General features: G+C 40.9%; 1 protein-coding gene across 10 annotated transcripts in view; it reads left to right on the top strand.

The window, feature by feature from the left end:
• TNIK (TRAF2 and NCK interacting kinase) overlaps positions 1 to 17,138 on the top strand; it is a 400,746-nt gene that overhangs the window by 217,532 nt on the left and 166,076 nt on the right. For all 10 annotated transcript variants that reach the window (XM_040248755.1, XM_040248731.1, XM_040248749.1 and 7 more), the window contains exon 3: positions 11,787 to 11,843. In XM_040248755.1, the coding sequence (XP_040104689.1) occupies positions 11,787 to 11,843 (57 nt within the window). The remainder of the gene's footprint in view (positions 1 to 11,786; positions 11,844 to 17,138) is intronic.

The raw sequence follows: 17,138 nt of genomic DNA, 5'->3' as shown, positions 1-17,138 counted from the left end.
CCTGGGGTTAGTATTCTTTCAGGAAAAGGGGAGGCAGAGACGGAGGAACTGTAGCTGGGCAGCATCAGGGCCTTGATTTTCTCTGGTCATATCTTCGTCTGCCTGACTTTCTTCCTCAGGTAAACTGAGAATCTGAAACGCAGAATGCTAAGGTCTTCTCCAGTCTCCAGGTTACTCTGTGACCCAGTGTGGGTGTTGAAAGAACAAACACAAACCTTCTTGAGCAAAACATTCACATCGGACTGTGTGGCTTCTTCCTCCAGGTCCTATTGTTAATTGTTCAGTCGCTCAGTCCTGTCTGACTCTTTGTAACCCCATGGACTGCAGCCCACCCAGCTTCCTTGTCCTTGACCATCTCCCTGAGTTTGCTCAAACTTATGTCCATTGAGTCGAATGCCATCCAACCATCTCACCCTCTGTTGCCCCCTTTCTCTTCCTGCCCTGAATCTTTCTCAAAATCAGGATCTTTTCCAGTGAGTCTTTTACAGTTTCCATACTGTGAGCCATAGTTACAATCTCTTTTTTCTTAAGAAAAAAGCTTTCTGCCCCTCCTGAGTAGGCATTTCCCCCAGTTCTATCAGGCACCCCACAGATTCAGCCATGATGGGTCACTGCTGCCGCTGCTGCCGCTGCTGCTGCTGCTGCTAAATCGCTTCAGTTGTGTCCTACTCTGTGCGACCCCATAGACAGCAGCCCACCAGGTCACTGGAGTCTCACTTTTCACCATGATTGGGGGCAGCATATAAGGTCCACGAGGCCTGGAAACTTCCTGTTTCCCAGCATGATTTAGCACCTACTCTTTGCAAAATTCTGTCCTTGACAATGTCAGAGAATTGAATGGACATAAGCAGAGTCCTGAGGAGTTTCCTAGCATGTAGTAGCCGTGTGCCTGGAGGACTGAAGGGCCCATGGCATTACAGACTAAAGAGGAAAGAGAAATTGGCCTCTGTATAGTTCACATGGATTATTTAGTGTACGTTATTAAGAGCTATGTGCTGCTGCTGCTAAGTCACTTCAGTCATGTGCGACTCTGTGTGACCCCTGGAATTCTCCAGGCAAGAACACTGGAGTGGGTTGCCATTTCCTTCTCCAGTGTATGAAAGTGAAAAGTGAAAGGGAAGTCGCTCAGTCGTGTCCGACTCTTTGCGACCCCGTGGACTGCAGCCTACCAGGCTCCTCTGTCCATGGCATTTTTCAGGCAAGAGTACTGGAGTGGGGTGCCATCGCCTTCTCCAAGAGCTATATATGTTATTACATTTAGCTTTTTACAGACTGTATCAAGAACAGCCCATCTTTGTATCTTAAGGGGGTTCCTGGCCTTTCTACCATACTATGCACATGTATTTTAAAACACCTGTGCCTGACTCTCAGATTTCATAGAGTACAGAAATCTCACTTGGCCACCCCAATAAAAACCAAAAATAACCATTGGGAGCCAAGATAGGGTTTTTGCTTTGACTTTTAAAAAATTGAGAACATTTAATTAATGAACATTTTCATGACAGAAATTGCCAGAAGGCTGCTTAAGTTGAATGCTTTTAGCTTCTGGACGACTTTGTCAGAAGGTTGTTTTCCCCTTTTACTGAATGCTAGCGCATGCGCACTCAGTTGTGCATGACTCTGTGACTCCATAGACTGTAGCCTGCCAGGCTCCTATGTCCAGGGAATTTTCCAGACAAGAATATCGGAATGGGTTGCCGTTTCCTACTCCAGGGGCTCTCCCCGAACTAGGGATCAAAGTGGCGTCTCTTGCATTTCCTGCACTGGCAGGCAGGTTCTTTACCACTGAGCCACCTGGCAAGCCTTTACTGAGGTTGGGTATAAACTTCATTCTGTACTGGTGTCCAGGAACCAGAGCTTTTAAATGCCACACGTATCCCCACGTACCACCCTGACTTGGAGGATAAGGAAGGCTGTCATGGTGAATGGGGAGCGGAAGAATATTGGGGAGGCTGGGGAGCTGGCTGCACGCAGACGTTCTATCCCCTGCCTTTGATCCTTCACGTCTAGGGGGCTTAGTCCTCCCAGAAATTAATGTACAGAAGCCACAAAAGACTGTGGTAATTCTGTGGCATAAATCAGATGAGAGCCAGTAAGATCTTCTGTTTTGTGCTCATTTGAGGGGTTGAGCAAGGAGGTTATTGGGCAATGTGTTCTTGGCTTAAGGCCATGGCCAAGAGACTGGTTCTGCTCCTTTTTTGAGCTCTCATCACCCCACAGCCTGTCTGCTTCTCACTGCTGTCACTTCAGCTGTGCACGCCTTTCCTGGGTACAGGCATCAGGCTTCCTGCCACGGAATCTGCATATATTAACTATTGTCTGCTAAAAATTGTAGCTATTTGGTTTTTTTTCCCCTTTAACCATCCATTTTGATTTTTATAAACTAAGCCAAACTGGCAGCCATGAAGACAGGAATGCTAGTTTCTAAAAAGAAAAATGAGACACGGGCTTTTCTTCCTGCCCTGTTTCTGTGAGCAAGCCTCAATTCTCAGTTGGCCCAGCCCTGAACAATCTTGAAAACAATCCATTTTCTGCTTCTTGGAGGTGCCAAGCAAAGGAATTCACAGTGCGTGTTGTTGAGATAGAGAACTGTTGCTTGGGAACTGTCCTGTATCGCTACCTTGCTTCAGCTTTGCCACAGTCTGGGAGCAACGAGGGCTCTGCTTATGTGGTCAGGAGGAATTTTTAAGTCTCAGATGAATGGTATGTGCAGGCCAAGGATAAATAGAGGCCCCAATAACCTGGGGAAACCGTAGGAGCAGACACCGTGCCAAGCATATTCTGTGAACATTCTTGTTCCTTGATCATAAGGATTTACAAAGTCTTTTCATAAACTTCTCTTATCTACCTTTTTGCCTCAAGACACGTATCAAAGAAGGGTTGCATTCCTGAAGATGTTCAGATAGGTATCTTAACTATGCTTTAATCTTAATCATGAGTGGAAAATTGGTGTTCACCTTCACTCTCAGAAGGAAAGCTAAAACCAATTTCTAGTTTCTCTGTGATCTCTGCAGAGGGGAAGTAAATTGGCCTCTCTACAGAGTTTAAAGGAACTTCATCCACTAAAATCATCTTATAATTTATTTATGGGTGAAATGGTTGTAATTCCTGCTTACAACCCTGCCTCATCTGCTCCTATACACTTTGTGACTGGATAAAAATGTGTATGTGTGTTTGTACTGACATAGGACTCGGAAGTGGGAAATGGAAGAAACTGACATGGTCATATGGATGGTATTGCCCAAGAACCTGAATACAACCCTCAGATGTCACTACTTCATTCAGTCTGTTATTTCGCAAATGTTTACTGAATCCCTGCTATGTCAAACACTCTGGAAAACATGGGGATGAATATATATCCCATCTGTTCTCAAATCTTGTTGATTTGACCTCCTGAATATCTCTGGACTCTCTCTACCTCTCATCTTCTCCATTACTTCCATCCGAGTCCAAGTAGCCATTATCTTGTAAATGAATTGCTAAGCAATCCTGTGTTACTGTTCCATCATCTTCTCTAGTTTCCCCTGTTCCCTGCCCTGCCTCCAGAGAATTTTTTTTCAAAAGGCAAACTTAATGACCCTACAACCTTGCTTCAAACCCTAAGGTGACTGCCCATCAGTCTTAGGATGAAGGTAGAACTTCTTGAAATGGCCTGTGAGACCCTGTATGTACTCATTAGACATATACTGTCTACTCCAGTCATACCGGCCTGCCATCAGTTACTTGAATGCTCAAATCGCTACACCACAGGACCTTTGAACATGCTCTTCTTGTTATCTGGAATATAACTCCCAATGCTTGAATAAAGTCCTTAGTTTATTCTATTCACGCTTTAGGTCAGAGTTTTTCTAAAATCTTTCACCCCAGATTGAGTAAAAATTATTATGTTACATTAATATTGAGAGTACAGATAGGTAAGTAGGTAGGTAGGTAGGTAGATAGATAGATAGATACTTTGGTTGAGTTCCCTAGGAAACAAATTATGATAATAGATATTTGCATGTAGGATGTGTTTTGGGAGGTGCTGTCAGGATCAACAGCTAAGGACCAGATTCAGGAATTATTAGAGTAAAACAAAAGTTGAATATCAGTTCAAGCCTGATTAAGAAGAAATGAGCTCTGAAACTTGGAATAGAGACATTCAAGTTGATGCACTTGGGTGCTTCAAACTCCTCATCCCTGGAGCCCTCCGCATCTTCAGAAGGGATGTTCCCATCTTGGTTAAAGGTATTGCACAGACCTTGGAATTTAATCTGACCTCCCTTATGATTTTCACATGTTCCCTTCAGTTGATGATCAGTCACCTCTGGTTTCCACTGTCTTCACTGTCTTTCTCTAGTACATCAGTGACTCTCTGCAAAAGCCATCTGATTCTACCTTTTTAAACTACTGTTTCCTAAGGACCTCTCAGAATTCTGAAATCTTGGGCTCACCGGTGTGTTCCCTGGCACCTGTAACCTACTCCATTTCCCCACTAGTGAACGTGTTGACAGCGACGCTGCTGCAGTGTGCCAGGGACTGTCAGTGAGCCACCTGCCACCAGTGATGGAGTCTTACTGACAGCTACTCTGAGAGCATGTCTCCTCAGGCCATTCCTGGTACCAATTGTCTTAGATGGAGTTTCCAAGGGAACAGATTCTGAGATGGAGATACATGTATGTAGGAATTATACTGGAGAGTGTTCTTAGGATCTACACCTGTAGGAGCAAAAATAAACTGGCATTGTGCAAAATGTTGAAAGACTCTACCTGCAATGTTGGGGACTTAGGAGACACAGGTTCAATCCCTGGACCGGAAAGATCCCTCGAAGGGAGAAATGGCAACCCACTCTAGTATTCTTGCTGGGAAAATCCCATGAACAGAGGAGCCTGGAAGGCTATAGTCCATGGAGTCACAAAGAGTTGGACACTGAGTGACTGAGTAACTCGGTCAGTTGACTGAGTGACTGAGCAGTGTGCACAGTATTGTGCAGAGGAAGGAGTTTACCTGCAATGTAATCTCATGCCCTGGAGGAGGGCATGGCAGCCCACTCCAGTATTCTTGCCTGGAGAATCCCATGGACAGAGGAGCCTGGTGGGCTAAGGTTCATAAGGTTACAAAGAGTTGGACACGACTGAAGCGACCTAGCACGCATGCACGTCTCAAGACAAACTTCAGCCATCTCAAGGAGAGGTCAGGAGCTGAGCAGCCTCTACAGAATTGCCCAACTTTAAAACTAAAGGCCTGGCCTTTATACTTCTGTATCAGCCAGCCACTGGAGTTGGCTGTCTCCAGGAGGGAGCATGACCTTGGGTTTCTGGCAGTTCCAAGAGGGCCTTGGTTGAGAGCTGTCAGCTACTTCAGTCTTGAAAGGAGAATCTGGGTTGTGTTTTACAATATCATTGATAGACAGGTGATCAGTGTAACTGTAACATTTATTCTGTGAAACAGCAGCTACCATTACTACATGCTCTGCACTGCATTTTGCTTTGTTTTGTTTTTTCCTATTTCATTTGATTTATTTTCATGGTTCTTATGGTGCACATTTTAAAAATTACAGTATTGGATTACAATTGGTAGGTTAGTGTAGGATGCTGTGAAAACACAAAGGTAAGGGCACTTGCTTGAAGTTAGGAAATTGAAGAAGTCTTCCTCAATAAAGGCAAGATCAAATCTAAGCTAAGCACAAAGAACTAAAAGCACTCTACCCGTGTGAGTCCTTGGGCAAGGAGGAATGGAGATGGTAGGCAGAATTTCTGCATTTTCCTCAGCCCTGATTTTCTCCTGTGTTGTGTTAGAAACAAATGTATTTCAGTGACCTAGAAACGAAAGGCATCTCTTCCAGGCTTGCCTCCAGCCAGCAGTTTTAAGCCATCTCACTGTTCCTCAGAAAATAACAGCAATAGAAGAGACCAGGCTTGAATGGCTATTTTGGACACAACCATTGTTTTCCTCTTATATTTATTTTAGGGAGTAGGTAAAGGGGCAACGTAGTCCCTCCATATCTATGATGGGATGGGGATTGGGCTATGTATTGATTACAGGATCCTGCTTGGGTCCCACAGTCTGTGGATGCCCAAGTCCTTTACATGAGATAGCACAGTATTTGCATATTACCCATGCGCATTCTCTGGTATAGGTTAAATAATCACTAGATTACTTATAATGCCTAATACAACGTGAATGCTATCTAAATAGTGATAAATACAATGTAAATAGTAACTGGCATGCAGATAAACTCAAGTTTTGCTTCTTGGAACGTCCCAGAACTTTTTTCCCAAGTATTTTCTGTTTGAGTTGGGTTGAATGTATATGTGAATGTGGAACCTGTGGATCTAGAGAGCTGAAGGTACTATAATCCTTGAAGGGACTGTACTCAAGTGTGAGGTAGAAGGATAGAAAGAAGGGGAAGCAGAATGGGTTTGTAAGTCTGTCTAAGCACCTGCGTGGAGTGCTCCCACCTATTGTCCAGTCCAGGTTCACATGCCTGATGCACAATGAGGCCAAATAAGCCTAAATGCCAAGAGTCTGGAGCAGATTTCTCTCCAGAGAAATTTTATTTCTTGCAGGGACCAAGCAAGTTGAATGGGTGGTTCATGCTCAAAAAACCCAAACTCCCTAATGGCATTCAAGCAAGTGTTCTTAAAGACAGTATTAGGGGAGAGGGCCATAAGGATCCTTGATCAGCTCATGTACCTTCTTCTGATGGGTTTATGGTGAGGTAACAGGGTGGTGTTTCTGGAACTCAACCTTCTGGTTCCTCCTAGTCTGGGGTCTGCATGCTTGTGGTCAGCATGTAGTCACGATCCTCTATCTGGGTGGGTGTCTTAGTTTCTGCAGAATAATTCAAAGATACACATCTGATTGTTATCTGTACCCCTTTGGGAGGGAACTGGATGCCAAATGACTCTTGTCTAAATCATTAACTTCTTAACTCTGCTCTTTGAAACTCAAGGAAGGCCTAAGGAAACTAAAGTCTTTTTCCACAAACCAGGTAAGGGAGACACGAAGGGGCTTTGTACCCAGGAGGGCCCCTCAGGGTCCTGCTCAGTTCCAGTCCTCCCTTGTCTGTGATACTTGTCAATTTCAAGGGGAACAGGTGTGGAACCAGAAAGGGAATAAAGTTTTGGATAGAGAGGTTAATCATAAACTCGGCAGAGAAACTCTGTTCTGGGGGGACGCAGGTTCATGCCAGCTGAGTGACCCCATGGCCTCTGCTCTCCCTGACTTGATTTGATGTTCTTTTTTTTTCCTCCTGTCTTTCGGAGGGCTCTTTATGTTTCAGGACATGATCGAGGCTTTTGGTCCTAGTGGAATACCAATTTTGTTTTTCCAGATTTAGTCTGTTATTTTTGTTATTGTTGGTTATGTCAGTAGAAAAAACACTCTTACTTCATCTTTCATTAAGAAATGACTCAGCAATTGCAATTTAATGGAATATTTCCCCCTAATTTTCATGGATAAAAAATTTTAACTCTCTGTCTCCTTTAAAGTTTCTTTTCCCCCCATATTTAATTTTTACTCCTTGGCTGAATATGTACTATAGATACAAATTAAATAGAGTCTATATTTTTAATTTCTCTTGTAATTGGGAATAAGTTAAAATTAGTAGTATTGAATTTTCACTTCACATATTTTTGTAATAATAACATCCTGTTTCCCTGCTCTCAAAAAAAAAAAAAAATTGAATCCTACATGAAACAGGGACAAATGGCTCATGTTTAATTCAAATTAAATAAAATATGAAAAGGTTGGTTTAAAAAATTATGTTTAAATTTTAGTAATAAAATTTCCCATTCAGGAGCTGGAAAGCAGAAGTGGAACAGATGAAAAAGCATCCTGTGTTTAGGTCTTCATTAGTTGTGAGATTTTGGCCTGATCTCTAAAAGAAGGATTAGATTAGGCCCCTCGAGGGCTTTTCCTATTCAATTTGTTTGTGACTTTATGAAGTCGCCTCTTTGAATACTGTCTTAACGCTGATGTGCCTCAGGTGTCTGGTGATCCTATAGGTCAGCTGATTCCTAGCCATCCCCTCAGAGCCTGCCTTCATCTGGATCCTAATTTAGTTTGGCATCCCCCAGTGATGTAAAAGGCAACTCGTGCTGGGGAGCCTTCTTGGTGGCCCCCTCATCAAAGGTTGACAGCTCAGCCGCCTTCCTGTTCCAGAGCATGGACCCTTGCTGGCACTGAACTGAGACTGCTAATTTTTCCACCTCTAGGATCTCATTTAAACCCAAACTGCCATCCCCAAGGTGTATTATTTGGTCGTCTGTCAGACTCATCGAGAACAGTTATTTTAACTTGAAACAGAGATTTTAAATGGAGGAGAAGTAAGTGGTCTTTTCTAGTGTTAGATTATCAGTCAGTCAGTTCCCTCAGTGTCTTTGTGACCCCGTGGACTGCAGCATGCTGGGCTTCCCTGTCCATCACCAATTCCCGGAGCCTACTCAAACTCATGTCCATCGTGTCAGTGATGCCATCCAACCATCTCATCCTCTGTTGTTCCCTTCTCCTTCCACCTTCAATCTTTCCCAGCATCAGGGTCTTTTCAGATGAGTAGGTTCTTCACATCAGGTGGCCAAAGTACTGGAGCTTCAGCTTCAGCATCAGTCCTTCCAATGAATATTCAGGACTGATTTCCTTTAGGATGGACCGGTTGGATCTCCTTGCAGTCCAAGGGACTCTCAAGAGTCTTCTCCAACACCACAGTTCAAAAGCATCAATTCTTCAGCGCTCAGCTTTTTTTATAGTCCAACTCTCACATCTATACATGACTGCTGGAAAAACCGTAGCTTTCACTAGACGGACCTTTGTTGGTAAAGTAATATCTCTGCTTTTTAATATGCTGTCTAGGTTGGTCATAGCTTTTCTTCCAAAGAGCAGGCGTCTTTTAATTTCATAGCTGCAGTCACCATCTTCAGTGATATTGGAGCCACAAAAAATACAGTCTCTCACTGTTTCCACTGTTTCCCCATCTATTTGCCATAAAGTGATGGGACCAGATGTCATGATCTTAGTTTTCTGAATGTTGAGCTTTAAGCCAACTTTTTCACTCTCCTCTTTCACTTTCATCAAGAGACTCTTTAGTTTTTCTTTGCTTTCTGCCATAAGGGTGGTGTCATCTGCATATCTGAGATTATTGATATTTCTCCCAGCTATCTTGATTCCAGCTTGAGCTTCATCCAGCCCGGCATTTGTCAAAATGTACTCTGCATATAAGTTAAATAAGCAGGGTGACAATATACAGCCTTGAAATACTCCTTTCTTATTTGAAACCAGTCTGTTGTTCCATGTCCAGTTCTAACTGTTGCTTCCTGACCTGCATGCAGATTTCTCAGGAGGCAAGTCAGGTGGTCTGATAGTTCCATCTCTTGAAGAATTTTCCACAGTTTGTTGTGATCCACACAGTCTTTGGCATAGTCAATAAAGCAGAAATAGATGTTTTTCTAGAACTCTCTTGCTTTCTTGATGATCCAGCGGATGTTGGCAATTTGATCTCTGGTTCCTCTGCCTTTTTAAAATCCAGCTTGAACATCTGAAGTTCACGGTTCATGTACTGGTGAAGCCTGGCTTGGAGAATTTTGAGCATTACTTTGCTAGCGTGTGAGAGTGCAATTGTGCGGTAGTTTGAGCATTCTTTGGCATTTCCTTTCTTTGGAATTGGAATGAAAACTGACCTTTTCCAGTCTTGTGGCCACTGCTGTGAGTTTTTGTTAAGGACCACAAAGTAAAAGCAGGTGGGAACCCACCAGTGGTGAGCCAGGCAGGGGTCACTTCTTAGAGGTCCCCACAAGACATACCCAAACATTCCCTTTCCCTGGCTGCATGGCACCATTAAAAGAATTTCAGGGTGAAATTTCAGCTGTGTGATCAGCCAAACCCTCTGTCTGCAGTGCTCCTACCCTTCTTTAGTGCTATATTAGAGAAATAGTCATTGTTTAATGACCCTTTCTATAAAGACTTTCTATTCCCGAAGAGAAGCAGCTGATCTTTGTTAAGGTCACCATTACAGCATCACAGACTTACTGGGACCAGGAAAACCCTGGAGGTCATTCAGGGTTTATCAACAGAGGGCACTGTTGCCACTTCTCCTTTGTATGAGATTGCCCTCCAGCTCTGCAGGAAGTCAGTATTGCTGGCCCCTGGGCTCTAAATAGCACAGTACTATTCTCCTCCACTCAGCCACTGTGAAAACTAAATTTCCAACTAATTTTCCTAAATTTCCTTGGGGTGTTAAGAATGATACCTTTCCCCCCACCATCTCCAACCACAGAGTGCAATTTGCAGATGGAGAAACCAGGGCCCAGATGGATGATTATAATATGCTTCTGATGAACCAGCTGGTCATGGGCAGAACCAGGCCTCTGGAATTCTGGTCCAGGACTCTTGGAGTGGTAACTCCAACCCCCTCCCTCAGCTTATTGAAAATTGAAGTACGTCTGCGACCATATTAGATCAGTGATTTAAAGTCTTCTTACTTGTGCTTTTTCCTGAATGAGGAGGAAAGATAGGAAGCAGAATGGCGGTTGAAAGGTGAAGGAAGCACTGTTAGAATCGGGTAGACACATACACAGCGCTGGGATGTATGAGAAGAAAAGTGACAGGCAGCACCAAGCCTGTCTCCTCCAGCTTCAGGCAGACGTGCCCTCGCTAACTGTTGCTGCTCATCCAGAAACATGCCCCCCCCACCCCCCCCGTCTATGGGCTGGGCACGCGCTACTCCAGGCACTCAGGCTACAATGACAAGGCACGCACTTTCCTCCATGAAACGTATAACTTAAAAGGGAAGACAGCACTTAAAGACAGGGCCATAAACAACTACAGCCAGCATCTTCTTACAGCTATTCTGTGCCAGGCACCGTCAAGCACTTAACAATTACTGTCTCATTTAATCCTCCTTGCAATGCAGTGAGTTAGGTACTGTCATTATTTCCATTTTTCAGATGAGGAAATTGAGACCTAGAAGGTGAAAGGGATTTGCCTCAGGTGAAAGGGATTTGCCTTGGAAGGTATAGTATACTGCCTGATAGCTGTGGCAGGTAAAATGTATTTTAAAAGCCACATAAAGAATGCATAGAAATACTGAGACTGACCATCTTTGCTCCTGTCTGAGAGTCAGATATAGACTTTATGTTTTTTATACAGATAAAGCTTCTCTTTGAGGATATCCTCCTCTCCACATCCTGTTCTCTTCCCATTCCAAGTGCCTGATGCTTCCTGTAGTTAAAAAGCCCAAGAGATACCCTCTCTGGGGAAGCAGTTCCTTGGGCTCAATAGTGTCTCTTTGATGATAAATTCAGATTGATTGCTCTCTATTTTCCTTTAGGTCCCCTTTTAAGATGAAGATAAATTAGCAGTCTCAAGTGAACTCCAGCAGAGTCAGATCCATTTGAGACTGTCACAATACAAGAGATTTTAATAATCAAGAGATTTTAATAATCAAGGAAACTAGCTGCTTTCGTCTGCTCCACCCAGATATTCCATGTACACCCCTCCTCCAACTCAAGCCCCTGACACCTTGGAGAGGAGGTAGAACCTCATTATTTGACATTTTCTCTTTTATTAAACTTGACAAAAGCTGCTAAAACAAACTCAAAAGACAAAGTGATGGACATGTGTTACAAAATAAACATTAAATAGAGGTTGATCTACAAAGCATTTAAGATTTCTCTGTATGTCTGTTTGTCTATCTATCTGTCCTCCCCATTGGCACTCTGTAACACTGATCCACATAATTGTTCATTACAGTTGAAGCCTAATGCTAATATTGCTTATCAGAACTGAATTGTTTAAAAATTTTTTTACAGGGTCGTCATGTCAAAACGGGCCAGCTGGCAGCCATCAAGGTTATGGATGTCACAGGGGTAATGTATCTTTATCTTGCCATCTCAAAGTTGTTTTATATACTTGTCATAAGAAGTTAGTGATAGAGAAAAATCATTTTTTGGAAATAGAATCTTTTTTAGACATATAAAATCTTTTCCACATTTGCTTAACATTAAGAGTATTCAGCAATTAACTGAGATGACCATGAGTAAATCATTCTAATTAGATACCTACGCACTGCCTTAAGTAAGTCAGAGTGAAGAACGATGTGTGCCAATGATTTACATAAACACTACCGAGGACATTTGCATATGAAGACAAAACAAGGATTTGAAGTTATTAAGAGCATAATACTGAGATTACACTGAAGAGGTGGGTCTTAACAGTTTTCCCCAAAGTCCACCTAACAGTGGAATAGGCAAGAGTTTGGATGGCTCTAAAATCCTAGTAGGATGTATAACATGAATATTTTCTTCCCCAAAATATTATGGACCAAATATTCACCATATGCACAAATACTTATTATTATTGAGCAACACTGAAATAAAATTTCTGCCTAGATAATCAAAAGCAATCTAAGAAATAGACTTTATTTTAAATACAATCTTATGCTTTCAATCCCTTTTGCTAGACCTATTTAAAATATTTTAATGCCTTTTCTAGAGTACAGAGCAAATATCAAACTTGATAGTCTCACTGGACATCAAAAGCATGTCAATGATTTTCTGTTGTCCTGGGAATTTTTCTAAAGATGTCTGTCAGCTGTACATAAAAGCTAAAAGACCACAGTCTTCCATTTGTCCCAGAAGTGGATCACTTAGTGTAAAGAGATGTGAAATGAATAGGTCACACAAAGATATCAAAAACTAGTATACAAATAAGAAATACACACAGTTTGTCCATAAGTCGGACTTCAAGCCATATCTTCTTTGGTCCTGTTAGTTACCTTTGATAAGTATACATTATATGCTATGCTATTAACCATGATACTAATTTTAGTAATTTTCATTTATAGTATACATTGTACTGACTTCCTTTCCTTAGTTATTTTTTAATCTGAATTCCTCTTTATGTTATATGCAGTTTTAAAATTATATACATTTTAACAGGTGAAAAATTTTGTTTCCATATGTTTAGAACCACTTAAAGTACTCCTTCTTTTATATGCTTATATGCATTATTCAAATTTTAGAGCTTGCAAACCTTCTCAAATATTCATCCCAATTAGTTTATTAATTCACCTGGCCTTTACTGAATAAGAAAAATGCATATAGATTATATTAATAAGGTTTAGTTTCTGCCACTTGCAAAAAAAAAATTAAAATTAACAGAGACTTAGGTATGATGAAAGTGTTATACCTTCACATATAAAATGAGTTTAGAGTCGACAGCCCAGAAATGTGTAGCAGCAATGAGACAGAGTAGGAGGGTGTTTTTATCTTTCTGTTCCACCATTCTGACACATAGCCTCCACACTTAAGGTAAGTTCCATGACACAAAGTGGTTGTTGGATTTCCATTAATCACATTCTTTGGCAGGCAAAAAACAGGTGGTTAGGGTGGGGAGAGAGTTGGTGGGAGAGGAGGATACAGAATATAGTCCCTTCAGTGAAATTCTTTCTACTTACATAGAACATTTCTATTTACTTCCGCTTTCTTTGGCTACCTCGCTGCAAGGGAAGCTGGGAAATGTAGTCTTTCATCCTGCCAATGTGCCCAGTTTGTTTGGGTTCTATTATTAGTCACGAGTGAAGGGAGAATGTGTTTTTCATTAGCAGGGTCTGACACAAAAATCAAGAGCAGATATTATCAGTCTCTACACAGAAACCCATTAGAAATGTGTAAATCTTTCACAAAGCTCCCAGCAAAAATCAAGTAAGAATTTATTTTGCAATTCTGCTGAAGTTGTGCTACTGTATTTTCCTTGGATTGAACAGGATCTCCACATAGTGCGGCACTCTTGGCAGTTGAACAACTAGTAGATGTGGATGGAGTCCAAGACATTCACGCTGTAAAGTTCTGTTGTGTGGGTCTGCAGAGAACTGCAGTTGAGTTCCACTGACATCTTTAATCTCGGTACATAGTTGTGCACAGAGCTGTATACTGATGCACAAAGTATGACTTGAGAGCGCTGAACATCACTTTTCTGGTTCTGTTTCTGAGATTTTAAATTGCTCAAAGAATTATTTCCTATTCTTAGACCACCTTGCTTGGAAGAAAAAAAGGTATACAGCAGTTTATCCCAGAGTATGTATTTTCAGTTTAAGCTATGTTAGTTAGCCTCTCTAAACTGGGTTTCACAAGGCAACTGAACCCTACAGAAGATGATTTAGAGACAATTTCCTCAATTCTCCCCAGGATGGTGAAGAGCTGGCACCATTTCAGTGCACAGGAGAGTCAATCCATCGTGTACAATGGATGCTTTATAGTATGTGGGCTTGATTCTCTTGGGGAAAATTCTATTGAAAGGGCTGGATAGTTCCCTGTTTTAGCTACATCATTGACCATTATATAACCACTGACCCTTAACAAAGGCAAACATGGATACACATTGGGAAATGGTTTTCTTATTTCCCATGGTGTATGATCCAGCATCAAATGACTGTTGTATCACCCCTGTACACATCATAGTCAACATAAGATTTCCTTTGTGAAATTCATGTGGTATCCTCAGAAAACAATCTATTTCATTTTGCCATGTTGTCTTTTGTGTATTATGGAATGTTGTAAAAGCTCCTTACCAATTATTATAATTGTGCTCATTATAGCTGCCCCGAGATGAATTCTCAAAGGTCGCCTTTGTTAATTGTTTGCAAAGATCTACTAGAAAGTTACTATAGATTATTGTAATGGAACTGATAAAACTATAACCTTGAAATCAACTTTTAAATTATTTTTATTCTATGCCATGTCCTTTTTTAAAGAAAAAAAGTAACAGAAAAAAACTGAGTGTAATATTTATGTTCTTTAGTTTTAAAGCTGAGACACTTCCAAATTTCCCCATATTTGCTTCAGAATTAGGGCTTAAACTCAGTCTTTGAAGTTCTTTTGGTTTCTGAAATAATTATGAGAATTTTTGCATTTCAGTGTTTTCTGGGGATTCGTTCCCAACTGGATTTGTGTACTTTAATTAGCTAAACAAAACTGTATCCTCTATGGCAGTGTTCCTCATAGTGGACGGCTAATATCTATGGACTTTCAGCACACTTGGGGTTCTCATCAGAAATGCAAAAATACTGGGCTTGCTGCAGAATTTCTAGGTGGAGCCTCAGAACTTGCCTTTTCTCTCTCTCTCTTTTTTTTTGAAAAGCACAGAATTTTCTTATTTATTGCTTTTTTTTCTTCTAAGTTTGTTGAGATATAATTGACATACAGTACTGTTTAAGGTGTACAGCCTAATGATTCTACAATAAGTTTAATAAACATTCATCATCTCGTATAGATACAAACTTAGAGAAATGGAAAAAAAATTTTTCTTGTGATGAGAACTCAGGATTTACTTTACAACAGTCATATATAATAGACAGCAGTGTTAATTATATTTATCATGTTGGATGTTAAAATCCTAAGAAGCACAGAATTAGTTCAGTCTGGGTAGATGATTCTGTTTTAGTCAATTCACAAATTTAGTTTGTGTAAATTCCGTTTGTCGTATAACCTCTGCAATTTCAGTGGATAAACCACTCTCCATTACTTGTGCAAACATAACTAAAATAACCAGATGACATCTTTGATGTACATTAATTGTTACTGAGGTTCCTTTACTTCTGTGTTTAGCAATATTCGGCCAAACAAGGAACCGCTTATAGAACAGCACACTTCCTTTAAAATTCTGGATGTTATCTGAAAAGATCATCTTTTACTATTCATGACTGAACTGGTAAAATCAGAGAATTCCTTGTCAGACAGAAATGTCAAATAATCAGAGGAGTAAAGAAGTAAGCGTTGGAAATTTTCCGTGGTGATGTCTGCTGATCCCTGATGGTCAGGAATGTGGCAGACTCTGCCTTTTCTACAAACTCTTCAGGATCTTCGTGCACACCAGAAGAGCACTTTTCTAGGGTCTTGTACTTACTGTTTCTGGCCAAGTATGAAGAGACTATGATTCTTTGATAACCCTATAAATAATCTCCATCTTCACTTGGATCAAAATTTCTGGTTTTACACAAAATTTCTAGTTTTCCTAGTCCCTTTACAATGATACCTTGAAGCCCATGTAGGACTTGATAACAAAGTAACTTAGTATTGTAGGCTTTCATCTTAACAATGACTGGTTATGATCATTACTCAGGACATGTTGGGTTTTAGTACCAAAGCCCCACTCAGAATGGATGAAGCTGAAAACAGAATTTATTGTTTTGTGTATATTAAAAAAAAAAAAAAAAGAAAAGCTCAGCAGGGTCTAGGAAATCACATGAGTAGTTGGGAATTGTGTATCTCTCCATCTCTGGACTCTGCTTTCTTTCCACCAGCAGCTGCAGGCTCGTGTTCTAATTACTTCGTTGCCCTTAGTCTCAGCAAGAGTGCAAGTCTCAGTATCAGTGGCCCTGCTTGTGTCACCTCGCCATCCCGCTGCCACTTCTGTTTCTCTTCAGCCACATCTGGTCCCTGGTGGCTCTGATGGTGAAAAATGTGCCTGCGGTGCTGGAGACCCAGGTTCTATTCCTGGGTCAAAAAGATCCCCTGGAGAAGGAAACGGCAACCCACTCCAGTATTCTTGCCTGGAGAATTCCATGGACAGAGGAGCCTGGTGGGCTGCAGTCCATGGAGTCGCAGAGCTGGACATAAAGACTAACAGTGGAAAGGAGGCTTCCTCAAAGAAAAACCTGATAACTGTTAAGATCAGAGGATAGGAAGGATGTTGAGCAGGGAAAAACAAGATAATTATATTATTATGAGATTATATCATTATAATCAACGTTATTTTAAACTGATTTAGTCCTTAAATAAGGTGCCTCTCAGTTACATTTTTTTTTAATATTTCAGCCTGAAATAATAATAATGGTAGCTAACACTGATGGAGTCATTATTATAGATGGAGTCAGAACTCTTTAAAATATTTTCTGTTTATTAATTCACTGAATGCCCTCAATAACCACCAGATTTCATTATTAGCTTCATTGTAGAGATGAGAAAACTAGGCATATTAAGTATCTTGTTCAATGTAACATGTAAATGATGGAGTGAATATTTCAACCCGAGCATTTTAACTCTTTTAAGTCCACCCTGTTTATCACATTGCCTTAGGTCTTCAGTTAATATAGAAGGATATTTAATATTTCATTTAGTGTGATTTTTTAAATTAATTTATTCAATAAACATTTACTAAACACC

This window comes from Oryx dammah, unplaced genomic scaffold (genome assembly GCF_014754425.2).
Source record: "Oryx dammah isolate SB20612 unplaced genomic scaffold, SCBI_Odam_1.1 HiC_scaffold_2, whole genome shotgun sequence".
Lineage (NCBI taxonomy): Eukaryota > Metazoa > Chordata > Mammalia > Artiodactyla > Bovidae > Oryx > Oryx dammah.
Note: the sequence above shows the minus strand (reverse complement) of the source record. Positions and strands in the feature narration are given on the sequence as shown.